This window comes from Molothrus ater, chromosome 2, assembly GCF_012460135.2.
Source record: "Molothrus ater isolate BHLD 08-10-18 breed brown headed cowbird chromosome 2, BPBGC_Mater_1.1, whole genome shotgun sequence".
NCBI lineage: Eukaryota > Metazoa > Chordata > Aves > Passeriformes > Icteridae > Molothrus > Molothrus ater.
In genome coordinates, this window is record NC_050479.2 from 11,088,119 (window position 1) to 11,102,723 (window position 14,605).

Sequence of the window (14,605 nt, forward strand, 5' to 3'; positions counted from 1 at the left end):
AATGTATGATAGCTACACAAAATTATGTGGTACTAAGAATTCACAATTTCACTGCCTATACGCCTCATTAGGTAGGTAATGAATTTCACACATTTCAGGACTTAAACTACCCAACCTACCATTATGTTTTTGCATCAGTAAGTTTAGGAAAGCACTAGTATATGAAAGCTGATGTACTTTAATAATACTAATAGCATTCTTGATTATGTTCAGAGAAAATAAAATACAATATCACTAATTTAATATCCCATTTCAAATACAGGCACAGACATTTCTTCTGAAATAAATATTTTGTAGGCAGGTTGATTGTTACAAAAGCAATCATCCATGAACACAAATTAGATACATAACCATAAATTATTTTCCTTTTAATATCTTGAGTAACCAATATCCTAGAATAAAACCCAAACAAACAGACATTTGGGCAAAGATAAATACTAAAGTCCTTAGTTGCCTCTAATTATACCTTGCAATGAGAAAAAAAATACAGAAATGGATTCTTTTTTTTCCTATTCAGTTATTTGAAAACTTTTCTATACATTTTAAACTGAAACAATTGGATTACCTACATATTCACTCATCTAGTTAAGCAGATTAGTGTTAATCCTTTGGCTTTAGTTTGGGTACTTCCCATCAGTCTAAATATCATTTCTAAATCTAATGTAAGTCTTCATAATTAGATTATGAATATTTAAGAAAGCTAAATCAAATAATGCAGTACATATTTTCTACATGCAACAAAGGAAAGAGAATAAATCAAACATTTTGAAAGATGATTAAATCATTCTAGCAAGGAAACTCTGTTTTTTTCAGTTAATACAATGTTACACTGAAGTTATATTTTTATATCATCCAAAGGTGAGAGCTTCTGTAGAAAAAGATAATTTAGTTAACTTCTAAGGGCATGTCCATATGCATCCTGCTTCTGGGGTCATGGAAGAATCACTGATGACTCTGCCAGAGTAGTGGGATTTTAATTTGGTCAATCTCCATGAATGTCCTGCTCTTAAGGATCTGGTGGCAACAGAGATTATGATCAAAAGATCATTCTCTAATCTGTCCATCTACCTTGTCAATAGTTTTTGTATATACAAATACATATATTTGGTTTTGTAGGTTTCTAACAATACTACACTTAGATTTGTTACCTATTTAATACTAAATCCTAAAGAGTCCTACATCTCTTTAGGGTAAGTGTTGATTTCTCACATCAGATTTTTACAGATTGTATGACATTTTAAAATGCAAAGCAAATGATCCCCCACATTGTGCATATCATAATCTGTTCCTTTTCTCATTTAGCGAAAAATTATTTGAGAGGTGATAAATGTTATATACATGAATACTTCTGTAAAAAGTTGAGAAACTGGTGAATGCTTTCTGAGGGACGTCTTTTCCAAATAATAAACTCTTGCATGCCCTTCTCAGTGCTCAGTCATGGAAGTTACTTCTTGCTTGGTGTAAGAAACTAATTTCTTTAGATGTGCTATCAGCTTAGTCTGGTCTCTTAACTCCCACTCTCTACAGCAAGGTATAAAGCATATTTAACAGTGTTGAAGAATTATTCACTTGGTGCTTAGCAGAAACCACTTGACAGTTTTCAGTTAAGTCTGTTTGATCTGACACTTCCAAAGGAACAGAGTGACCTTCATTAGTTTGAACATGTGGAAGTGTTTTTTAGATAAAAGAAAATAAGCTCTGCCCTAGTGAAACAAAACAAAATTACATCAGACTTGCAATAGTTGGAAATAATTACCCCCCAAAAGTATCAAACTACAAAATAAGATTATGCCTCTGTGTGTTTAAAAAAAAACCCAAACACATCTAAATCTGTTGAAATCTCTCATTGCCTGTCCTTCTTAAGCTCTGAGAGGGCAGGGAAAGTAATGTTCTTTCCCTCTGGACTTTCATGCCTTGGTATGTCAGGTGCATTTTCATTGCTCTTCATGACCCCCAAAAGACAGCTAAAGGCTCTGAGTGCTTCTTCTTCCTGGTTTCCTTTGCAATAATTTTTATTTGTTTATTAAAACTGTAATATTGCACAATAGTATAGATTGCAGGTCATTCCTTTTTCCCAGGTATTATTTATCAACTTGTTTAAATGCAGCTTAGTTTGAATAAGTTCTTTCTGTTTTGCCTAATTTTCTGTAAAAATAGGCTTTTAGAAAGTCTGTCATTATGTGTTATGATACTTTATGATAAGGACTAATGTTTCTATAAATACCTCAATATATTAATGGTGCATAAAAGCTACATCTGACATCTTCCTGGCAAAAATGGCAGACTTCACATTGGGGTCGATATTCTGTGTTGCCACCCCCCTATTTGGGGTTTATTGGCTAAATCCTCTCATCACTTTATTGACCACTGATGCATAAAATATCCTATATGACAAATTATTAATGATTTTCCATATGTATTTTAAACTTTTGCCATAAGTTTCTAAGGTCATTGTTTAAGATGTATGACTTTTATAAGCCATTGGAAAAGGTCAAGAGAAATGCTTCTCTCCAAGGAAAGATGAAGGACAGCTGAAGCATAAATCAGCACCTGAGCAGGCTGGCTCCAGCTGTTCTCTGCTGGGTGCTGTGTCCTGTCCAGATCCATAATGATACAGGCAGCAACTTAGGGCATAACTGTCCCTGGAACTCCCCAAGTACTTCAACAATTAAAAAAAGAAATGTTTTAAACTTATCCTCACTTGACTTTGCATCTACCATCCACATGTTCTCCCTAGGCCAGTCCTGCACAGATTCAGATTCTTCTTAAGAACAGAGACAGCATCCTTTTGTCAAGGGATGTTGTATGATAGGCTTTATCAAAGTGATTCCTCTTTGAAAAATAAGACTCAAGTCAGACACCTCCTGTTCTGGAAGGCAGGAGAACAGAAAATAGAGCACTCACAGCAAGAAATAATTGACAAATGGAGAATTTTAAATAAAGCCTTTCCTGGTTTAAAAAAAAAAAAAGTTTCACTTACTTTCTTAGAACAATACAATAATAAAACGAAAGGAAATAACAAGATAAGACAAAGTTTAAGTCATATTTTAGCTCTGATTCCACTCATGTTGATTACAGAAAACTGAGAAAAATTGAAAAAAATCAGAAAGTCTTACATTTAGTAAGTCTTGTAACCCTATAAAAACGTATCTTTTTTCCCTCACAATTTGTTTATCCCTATTATGTGGAAGATTATATTGATTAGTGGGAGAAAGAGAAAGCTGTAAAAAAGGGGCAATAACTAGAATATTTCTGTTTAGATCCATATTTTCTATTTTCTTCATCATGCCTCTCATAAAACCTGCTCACTTAAAACTCTGTGGACTGGAAAAAACTGGAGTGTTGTACAGCTGCAAAAGTGTAACTAAACTAAATTTAATATAGATAAATGCATAGATAAGTAAAAAGCAAATGAAGTAAAATGAAATGCATAACAATTAACTATCCAGAACATTTGAAAGAAAGTATAGTGTTGGGCTGCAATTCAAGCAAAAATTAATCCAACCTGAAAATCAGTGCATCAGCAGCTTTGATAACATGGATTAATACTGGCTATAACTGTTCTGCTGTTCTCCAGTTACATTCTGCAGCAGATCAGATTGTATTAGTTCCTTTAGTCTTCAAATCTATGAAAATACACTGAAAAAGCTGCTTTTATAGGAAAATGTCAATATATGGACAATAATGCTTTTGAGAAGAAGTCTCCTACAGTGCAAAATTAGTGTAGCTTGTGTAATTTTTTGGACAAGGAAAGTAAGGGTTTCTACCTCACAAATTCTGTTGCTGTTCACAAACTTATTCACTTTCTTCGAGGGTCTACTAGATTCAATGGACTTAACAAACTTCATGGAAATAATACTTTTTTCATCTTTGCATAGAATAAATATGCAATAGGTGTTTTCTAGTAATATGAACATCATTTCTCCTGTGACTGATAGCTTCTTCTCAGACTCCATTTCTGTTGTTTCCTTTTTGGTTCTATTATAAACAGCAGAGAGTAAATTCTCTTACTGAAGCTATATGTGTCGATAAGATATATTGATAAAATGGCATGAACATTTACCAAAGAAAAATATTTTTTTATTTTCCAATAAAGAGTAATGTATGAAGAACCGATGAAAATTTTTGCTAATAAATAAAATTTTAAGGACTGAATTTTAAGGATGCAGTCTCATTCACTCTCCTTCAATAAGTGCATTCTTTCTTTGGTATATGAAATTAATGATAACAAGATTGAAGAATACCTATCTTGTGTCTGATTACTTCAGATGTTGCTTTCTGCTTTGTTGTTGCATATAGTAACTTCAGTTCAGCAGAATTTCTTTTGTGAATTTTAGTGTATAATCACTATTGATCAGCAAGGAAATAGTAGAGATAGAAAAAAAGAAATTGAAAAGCAACCTTGAAATTACATACTGTCAGAATCTCACCATTCCCTAAGAGAGTCCAGTGTTGGACTGGGAGTGGCTGGAGCCATGCTGGGACACTTTCCAGTAAGCAAGCACAAAAGTTGTGCAGGCGAAGTACAATGAGGACTTCTTGGGAAATGGATGGAGATTGGTTTTCACTTCAGGAAATAACCTCTTGTATATGCTTTTTCTTTCTGACACTCAGTGTAGATTTGTCAAATATTTTGTGGCTTTATAGTCATGTAAACTAATTACTAGTAATGCATGTGGCCACATGCATTAATAAAATATTTCTCTTCATTAAGGCTGTGAAGAAAATTCTGCCTTGATTTTTCCAGATTGCCCCTTTGCAGTCAATAAAAATCTTCTTGAATTGTTAATACTGATTATTACAATAAAGACACTGTACTGTTGTCAAATTTAGGGCAAGGAAGGAAAGGAAGAAAATGGGATAGAACAAGGACATGCCACACCAAGAAATAAGACACTGGGCTTTGAAATGTAGAAGGTACAGGACTTAGCTGTAGTGAACAATATAAACTGAGGTGTTTCAGGAACCACTCAACTATGGAGACAAAAAGATTTTTGTCATTGTTACTAATTATTTAAAATTCCTGTGCTTCAGTTATATCAATAGTACACATGGAGCTATGTTTGTTGTGTCTATCTAGGTGTTTCCAATGTATAGTTATCACAATATGTAGAATAATATGTAAAACCTAAAGATTGGAGTCTCATTTCAATAGTATGCTTTTATAATGGGTAGTGTAGTAAGGACAGTTACATTACTTTTTTCTTGCAAAACTTACTTTTTTTAGTCATACTTGATGTTCTTACTTAACTTTCAGGTTCTTTTTTCATCTTTGCAATAGCTTTTGGTCCACTTTTGTTCTATATATATATTTTAAATTTATTGAATATTATTTATTGAGGGCCTTAAATTCAAGGTAGGAAAAAGTGATAACATTTTTCTTTAGTTCTCCAAAACTTGTGCAATTTTGTTTTTCTGGAACAAGTAGTTCACATGCCATTGGTTCTTCTATTTTTCTGGGTTTGGAACCTAACTTCTTATTTCTAGGCCTGTCTTTCTCATTGCAGGTAAGGGTGATAAAACTTTGTAAGAAATTGATTTTCTCTATGCTGAACCCATTAATCCCAGCCAGCCACTCCTTCACTACCCCAGCATCAGAATCATGGACAGAATCAGAAGGGTCAAAGCTGGAAAACTTTGAGATAAAGACAGTTTAATAGGGAAAGCAAAAGCCACACACACAAGGAAAGCAACACAAGGAATTAATTCAGTGCTTCCCATGGCTGGGCAGGTGTTCAGCCATCCCAGGAGAGCAGGGCCCCATCACAGGTAATGGTGACTTGGCAAGACAAACCCCATCACTCCAAACATCCTCCCCTTGCTCCTTCTTCCTCCCACTTTACACTCTGATCCAAGATGTCCCACGCTCTGGGATATCCCTGCGGTCAGTTTGGGTGCCCTGTCCCAGCTCTGTCTCCTCCCAGCCTCCAGGCACCCCAGCCCCTCACCAGTGTGGCTGTGGGAAAAGCAGAAAAGGCCTTGGCTCTGTGTAAGCCCTGCTCAGCAATAACAAAAACATCTCTGTATGATCAACCCTGTGTTCAGCACAAATCCAAACCACAGCCCCATATCAGCCACTGGGAAGAAATGTAACTACCCCAGCTAAACCCAGCCCAGTCCTGTATATACGCATGGGGACCTTAAGGATTTATAATGTCTGGACAGCAGAAATAGCCCTTCTAAGGGCTGTGGTCAGAGTGTTGGCCTGAAAGAACTTTGGACTGAGATTCCTCACTGCTGTCTTATCAAACATTCTTAAATATATTAATAAACCTATTCCCAGTAGTAACCAGTACCCAGAAAAAGCCTTTTCCAGTACCCTTGCACAAACCATCTATGATGTTCACAATTTAAAAGTTGTCTACTACTGTCAAATATGATTTAATAACAATTCTCTGACCCTTCTCATCTGCAGTCAGTAACTCATTAGCTGCAGGTGAAAGGGTTCATGGGTTCCTGAGCTCAGTTCTAACACAATAAGCACTCAAATTACATTTTCTAACTTTTTTGTTTGGCATAAATTTAAGTGGCATGCATCTTTTGTTCTAAAGAATGATCATGAACAAAATACATCCTTAAGAGACATGGATTTATGCTGTAGTTTTAATTTTGGAAGTGCACCTCATATTTTAAGTTTTAGAGCCTTGTGGTTTTTGTTATTCAAAAGTCTATCAAATGGGAGCATCATTTAGAATTTGCAAATGTAAAGTAATGTAGGGATCTATATGTTGCATTAAATTAAATAATATTGTCATAGTTATAAAAGCCTCTCTAATAAATTATTTATACATATTTTGTCTTAAATAGTACTTCACTTTTTGGTATACTTTACTTTAGAGAAGCCAGATTAATTATGTAGATATCATCGTGTGTTTAACCACGAGTGAAGTACTTGTTTAATTGGATTTGGTCATTCACTAGTGCAAGGAAACAACACTTATTCTTTGAGTTTTTTTGTTTTGTTTTGTTTAGATTACCTACTAACTTCCTGAATTCTTCAATTCAAGTCTGTAATAAAGCAAAAGTAAATATATATATATGTACATATGTATATATAAAAAATTTATTGAGGGAGCTAAGCCAAGTATTTTCACAGGGAAACGGGAAATGTTTTTCATAGATTTGGAGCTTGTGCACTCGTAGTCACTTGTGTAAATGGGCTCCTGGGATATCCTGAATGCAGTTTTCATTATGCATCTTCATTGTCCTCTTGGGTGGGAGAATTGGTCATCATGGAATCCCAGGACTGTGGTATCTGATGAGAAACTCAGTCTTGCTGCAAAAAGCACAGTCCCTGGAGGAGAACTGCTAAATATCTTACTTACATACTAACCTCATGAGACATTATGGAAACAATACATCTATAAATATTTTGATTTTAGGTGATAACAAATATCACTTTCCTTATTAAAAGCAGCTCTTATGAAAAATTGATATAACTGTAGATCCAACTTTCCTTTGAAGCAGAGGGTTTTCATTCATTTCATAATCATCTAACCCCTGCCAAAAAAAACCATCATAAGCCCCCCAAACTACACCCACCAACAAGGACACCTATATTAAAAAAAATGGGTAGGAATTTTGTAGTCTGTGTTTTCTTTTTCATGGGCAGCTGACACAAACAAGCTGTTGTACTTCTGGCTGCAATGTACCAAAATCTCCAGTTTTACAGGAATCAGAACATATGAATGTCTCAGAGTCAAAGGGGGAAAGGAATGATTTGCAAGAAATAGGTGACAGCTGTTGCCAGTGACTCTGTGGAAGGTGTTTGGGCAGTATTTGTCCCTAAGCCTCCAGCACAACCCTTGAGCCTCATGCTGTAGCCATAGCAGGGAGATTTTGCTCAAGCAGCTCACTTCTGTTATTCACCCTCTCTGGAGTCTACAGCCTCTTTTGTTTCAAGTGTACTCTAAAGGTTACATCGGAAACCCTCACCCAGGGAGGGCACAGAAATGAGTTGTTTTGTGACACGAGTGTACAGCTTCCTAAAATGAGGGGTTAGATTTGCTTCAGATTAAATTTAAGCATTTGCACCTTAGGCTACCCTTGCTGTGCTCTGATGGTGCTTTATGTCTTCCAGTTCTATTTCTTCAGTTCCTTTTGCTTTTCCTTTGACTTAAACATGCTGCTATGTGTGCTTACTCAGTTCTTCTCCCCAGGCTTCAGCAGGGAATGCTGAAAGGTTTTCTTCTCTTTCTTGCTAAACCTCAGCTGAATCTATGGAAAATCTTTATCCTTTCTTCTGGAAGAAGGAAAAGCATTGATAGGTAGAAGTCTCTTTTCCCTGCTGGAGCATTTCTCATCCAGGTCTTTGGGCTGCGCCATTATGGAATCAGCCTTGCAGTGAGAGATGCAGTGTTGGAACTACCAGTGAATGAATATTTCAACTGCTATCTGATTACTCTAGGAATCTCAGTTCCCTTCCCTAGAAGGACTGTGAATTTAAAATGCAGTGAAGTAGTGTTCAACAAAATACTGAGAACATATTTTTGTGCTGACTAAGCTCTGGGAACTATATGTGTGTGTGTATATATATGTATATATATATATATATACACATATGTGAATGGAATGCTTATTCCTTCATGCACTGCACAGATTTTACTGTTTGTGGAGTTTGGGTTTTTTGCTTATATTGTGTCAAGCTTCAGCTGCTTGGACATTCTGTCTATTGGTGTTTTTATGTTACTATGGATGAACCTGGTGCTGGATGCTAGCCAATGCTTATCTTAGTGGTTCTTAAGTTTCCAGAAATCACTTTTCTTTCAAACAGTGGATAAAGCTCATTGTTATTTTATATTTGCCATGATCATATGAGCAAGTTGTTTAGCCTTTGCAGTTTGCTAACATTTGCCCTAATGAAATAAGAAAGTATAGCCATTAATTATATCTTGCAATAAACATTTAACTAATATTACTCTAGTCCCTAAAGAACTTGTTCTTCAGAAAATCCTTGGTTTGTTAAGAATGAAGGATTATTGCAGACACTTTTTCTCAAATGTGGTCCTATTTCATAAGGGTTTTTGAGGCATGAACCTGTCATTCTTTGCTGCATATGCATTAAAACATGCTGTGTGTCATAATGTCTTACTGTGTGACCCAGAACAGTTTATCTGTTCTTTTTTTTGAACTAAACTTCTATGCAATTGCAGTTTAAAAGTACAGAAGTTTTCCGATATGGTCTATTTCTAGAAAGATTTTAATATCATTGTTTCTTCCCTGTTAAAAACAGAATTAAAAAGAAAGAAGAAGAAGAAGAAGAAAAGGAAAGACTTTTAAGTAATTCAGCTTTTGTTTTTCCTTTGTGTTTCACCAGTTGAAAAGATACAGAACCAGTGGGATGAAGTGCATGGATACCTCCAAAACCGGAGACAGCAGCTTCAAGAGATGCTGAAGGATTCAACACAGTGGCTGGAAGCTAAACGAGAAGCTGAGCAGGTTCTTGAACAAGCAAAAGCAAAGCTTGAGTCATGGAAAGAAATTTCCTACACCGTGGATGCTTTGAAAAAGCAGAACACAGAACTTAAGGTCACTACTGAGTATTAAAATATTTCCATTTGAGTTAATGAAGTCATTAAAGAAAATGTCCTCTAACTGTTGTCCTCTAACTGTGGACAGTGTACATTGCAAAAAGTCTTCCACAGTAAATTAGAAAAAAATTGACATGCAAAGTCTAAAATATGTGTAGCATATTCCTTGAATATGAAATTGGTCTTAACTTAACAGTCATAACAAATAGCTGGCTGATCTCACAGGAGGAATACCTACCTGTTCAGCACAAGTATTTCACATCTGTTCAGCAGCCTCAGAGCACTGGTACTGCAGTCTGGGAAATTCTGTACTATTGATATGGCTGTCCATGGCTGTCTGCACTGCTTGTGAAGCTGTATAGGTTTTCTGGAAGTAGTCGAGAAAGCAAGAAGAAACCCATCTATAGCAAACTAAATGGGTATATTTTGGAAATCAAGCATTTTAGATTTGCCACAAGATAATCTCACCAGCTTCAACCTTGACAGGGTTAATAACTGGAAAAAAAAAACAATCTGAAATGGCTGCTCCTGTGATTTTAGCACACATGTTGCCACATTATGGGGCTTCAATGTGTTAACTTATATAGCTGAGCTGTACCTCAAGTAGAAAATATTCTGTTGTATCAGTTTTGAAGTTCCTTGTAATAGAAACAGTCATACTTTGGTGAGATTCTTCATGAAAAAATTTTGAGAACAGCTGTTTAAGATTAATAATATCTCATTATCTAGCTGGGGAAAACCAAGGTTGAAATCAACCAATTGATCAGCCTTTTAAGGTGACTCCTGCCTCTATGGGAAAAGAGTTATACAAGTATTTTGTGATATATTCTCCTTTCCTGCCCACCAGATTTTTGAAGGTTTTTTTTAACTCCTACCACTCAATTTTTGGTTAAAGTTTGTCTGCTTAGAGCAGTCCTGTTTACACAGATGAATGGTAATGAACTGCTGTGAAGAGTTTTTGAGTTAAGGTCCTCATCAACTGGTTTTGCTGCCAGAGAAAGTATATGTAGAATTTCATGATTGGTTCAGTTATCTCCATCATCAGTTAGTTAGAATTAAATGCAAACTCTTTTGGAGTTTTTGCTTGCTATTTTTTCCTTTTGCTTCCCTGTAAAAAGCATTAAAATGTTCATCAGCCCATTGTTTTGGGGGCTGAGCTGAGGTTGAGTTATCTCATTTAAGATTGTACCAAAGGGTCATTGCTTGGGAATGGTAGATTATGGTAAACAAGGGCAATCACTCACTAATGTATTAGAAAGAGTTATAGATCATGTGTAGTACTGCCACTCAGCACACAGGACTCCCATTTGTCACTGTCTTCCTGCAGAGATACAGTCCTGGCTTCTGCCCAGTTAAGAAAAAAGGAAAAGCTTCAACATAGTCAATGTCTCAGCTCTGCAAAGACTCAATTAACCAAAAAACAGTTCTGTGCAAACACTGTCTTATGTCATTGTATTGGAGTGTCTTATGTTTCAAAAACAAATTACTAAACTAGGAAAGTAATTGAAAATGTTGCTTTAGAAATGGATTTTTTTGTCCACTTTTTTTACAAGAGTATATGAAGTTGAGATGAGGTCCATTTAAGGATCTGTGCTTTATGAAAAAAACTATGGGGTTGTTTGGATCAACATTAGCCATGGAGAGAAATAAGAACATGCCATTCTTCTCCTTCACCCCCAGAGTTCTAGAGAAAGAATAATAGTGTACTTATTTTCAGAAGGCATCTTTAAACAAGATGCCTCTAAAAAGGCATCTTTTTTAAACATCTTTAGAAAAGGCATCTCCAGAGAATGGGAATGGAGACCCGAAGTTTCTTTTGCCTCCTACCTCACTTGGGCTGTCTGTATCCTCAGCCATTCCCACCAGTTTGGATCCAATGAGATGGATGTGTTGTGTCAAGTTACAGACATTAACCTATAATTTTAATTTCAGTGTCTCAGCTAGTCCATCTTAATTTCTGCCCACCTGATGACATGAACATCAACAAGCTCTACTCCTCCAGGGTTGTTAACTTTTATTTATTTGGTTTTGCCTAGCCTTTCTTCCTCAAGTCTAGAAGAAATTCATTGTCTTAGAGAGTGGGGAGTAGGAGGGGTGGGGGATTTTTTTTCCCCTCTCCTTTTTGTGGTTTTTCTGTGCCAGCCTTCCTAGAGGAATTATCTTTGTCTGCCAGTAATTCCCATTGTGTCAAATCCTTCATCAAATTTTCTCAGATGTGACAGCATCAGCTGTTATGTTCATGCTTGAAATAAGGGGTCATGAAGTCTAAGGAAAATGGAATTTTTTTTTTGAGTTAGCAGCTCTATGTTTCTGCTGTACAGTATTATCTAAACTGAAGGACCTAGAAATACATCAAGTTCTCAAAATAAATGCTTTCCAGGCTTCTGTGCCAAACACATATATTTTGATTTTGTCCCCTGAAGATGTAGAGTAAGTAGGCTGTATTTTGGCTGCTGTTACACTGATGAAGAGAAAGCTGTAATTTCTATTCATTTGCTTTGAGGGAAAGAGAGAGGTCAGTGCAAGACTTAATAAATTCTTCAGACATTAATTTTGTCAGCTTTGTATCTCAACACAGCTTGGTGTGAGAAAGTAGTCACAAAGCTTTCTTCTGATTTGCTTGTTGAACATTGTAGGTCTGCCTAAAGACAGATGAATCAATGTGTAAGTTTCCTTCTGCTTTGGGGAACTTTTAGTCAGTGCTTGTGTTGATGTATTTTTGTTAGGGCATCCTAATACAAGAGTACATGGTAAACTCAGTAATAACAGTCTCTTGATTATTTTTTTACAATGCCAGCATAAAACAAAAATCTATAACTTGTTTGTATTTGGCCATTAATGTTTTTAAAAGAATTTAAAAAATGTTTCTGTCATTTAAAAGATAAAAGTAACCAGGTACTATAGCTAATAATTAAAAATATTATTAATTTTAATCAGAAATTAATTCAGATTAATTTGCTGAGAATTGCAGCATTTTTTTCATTCTGTTTTTTTATTTGGTATTGGAGTACTAAACTGGTGTTTTGTGTGGGGAACCAGAATATGGCAATGTGGCCAATGAGAGTCTTTACCCATTAAGCCCTGTTTTTTATTGTTCTTTAAGTGATGACTGCAGATGGTTAACTCAGCAGGCTGAAGGTTATAGGTGTATAAATAGTACACAATCACACCTCAACTCCTTGCATCAGCACGTCATCAGAACATGAGCTAGTGTAAAACTAGCCTTTTCTTAATAGGATACTGAGCCTCTGTTTGAAAGAGGAGGAAAAATACATTTGAAAAACCACCAAAGCCCCAAACCAAACCAAACTGCTAGGATTGCCTGCTCACTCTGTGGCTCTTTGCTTTCGTGGGAGCTAATGAGGCATCTTTTCTTCCTCTGTGCAACTTCATCTGGGATAGGCAAAGGGAAGAGGAGGAAGAATGGAGACAACATTTCATTTCTTTCCTTCATTGACCTTCATTTTTGCATCTAAACAGGAAATTCAATGGCAGCCTGATTGCATCCCCTGCCCTGTTGGGACTCAAAAGGCCAGGCAGCCTTCCACTGCAGAGCCCAGGGTGTGAACTTTATGTCCTGAATTTGTGGATAAGGCTGAGGCTGCCTTTGCTTGCCTTTGTCAGATCCTTGCAGGGTAGTGACTTAGTAGGGACTCTTTTGCCATTCCCTGTGTACCAAGATGAAGAAAAAAAATCAGCATTTTGTAGGTTTTTATTATTCCAGGGCTGAGAGTGTACTGCTTTGATTTCAGTAAAACAATTAACAATTTAGTTCATGTTATTGACTGTGTTTCAAACACTGAATTAGAATTCCTTGATTAAAAAAAATAAATTCTTTAAGTATATAAATAAAACATGCTACAGATATATAGAAAAAGGACAAAAAGCCTGATTTTCCAGGTTTGTGATATATACACAGAACTGGATGATGTTGTACATTCATATTGCTATATTTGAACTACTGTGCATCATTGATTTTGTTCCACTGGGCAATCCTGAGATAACATAAAGTACAGCTCTGACTTCATTACTTGTTTTTAATCAAGAGTTCTTAATTGCACAGGCTTTATTCCTAATAACATCAACTAGTGTCTTCTAATTAAAAATTATAAATAAATTTATACCTAAGTAACATGATAAATGCACAGCCTTAATTCTTTAAGCCTTCTAATTAGCTCAGCAAATTCCAATGATAACACAGGCAAAACAAAGAGAATGCTTTGAAAAGAATGTCAGAAAGAAATTAGGGTAACGTAGCAATTTCCTTTAAAGAAGAATAAACAAACGTGGTCTTAAGTAGCTAAAAGGTAAATGAGGCCTACATACATAAAAGGGAAAGGAGGAAGGAAAAGAATGTAATTCTGAAGTATACATTGTAGTCTTGTAGGAGGGCAGTGAACGGGCCTCAGTTGGGATGCACAGGTAAAACTTGTATCCCAGCACTTTGCTCTCAGTGTCTGCACATACAGCAAAGCTGAAGCATGCACTCCTCAAAGCTGCTGAAAATCATATCCATTTCCAGTAAAACAGAAAATACAAATAGTTTCCATCACCCAAAGCTCTTTATATTCATAATTTCTTTCCTGAGTGACGACCTAATGTTGTAGTGTCAGGAAGTTAATGGATTAATGTTGAAGTTAATGGTGAGAACACTTTTGAAAATAAACTTGTAATGGATCTTCCCATTTATTTTATTATAAAACAGGGTTTCAATTCTTTTAGAGGGTCAATTTTATTCACATGGATCTGGGCAAAAATATATTATTTTCAAAGTAAAGTTTACAGACCATTAATTTACAATGCAGACAAAATATTATGGTAACTTTTCTATATAAAGCAGTGGACAGTCAGTCTGCTGTGATTCTTTGGCTGAGAATAAAAATTACCTGCCTGCCTGTGTAATTTTAAACTAAGAGAAAGGTAGGGTAAAATAAAGATAGATAGACCTAAAGGTAGAATAGATACTTGCTATATAAGATCAACAAAACTGAAATTAAAATTACTGTATTTACTATTTAGTATTTTGTATCAATATTATATTTATGTAAATATTAAACGTTATATACTTATTTATA

The 14,605-nt window shown here is 35.6% G+C and overlaps 1 protein-coding gene across 4 annotated transcripts in view; it reads left to right on the plus strand.

The window, feature by feature from the left end:
• The window catches only part of DMD (dystrophin), a 1,044,614-nt gene that overhangs the window by 766,679 nt on the left and 263,330 nt on the right, over positions 1–14,605 (plus strand). For all 4 annotated transcript variants that reach the window (XM_054518613.1, XM_036378966.2, XM_036378958.2 and 1 more), the window contains one exon: positions 9,317–9,528. In XM_054518613.1, the coding sequence (XP_054374588.1) occupies positions 9,317–9,528 (212 nt within the window). The remainder of the gene's footprint in view (positions 1–9,316; positions 9,529–14,605) is intronic.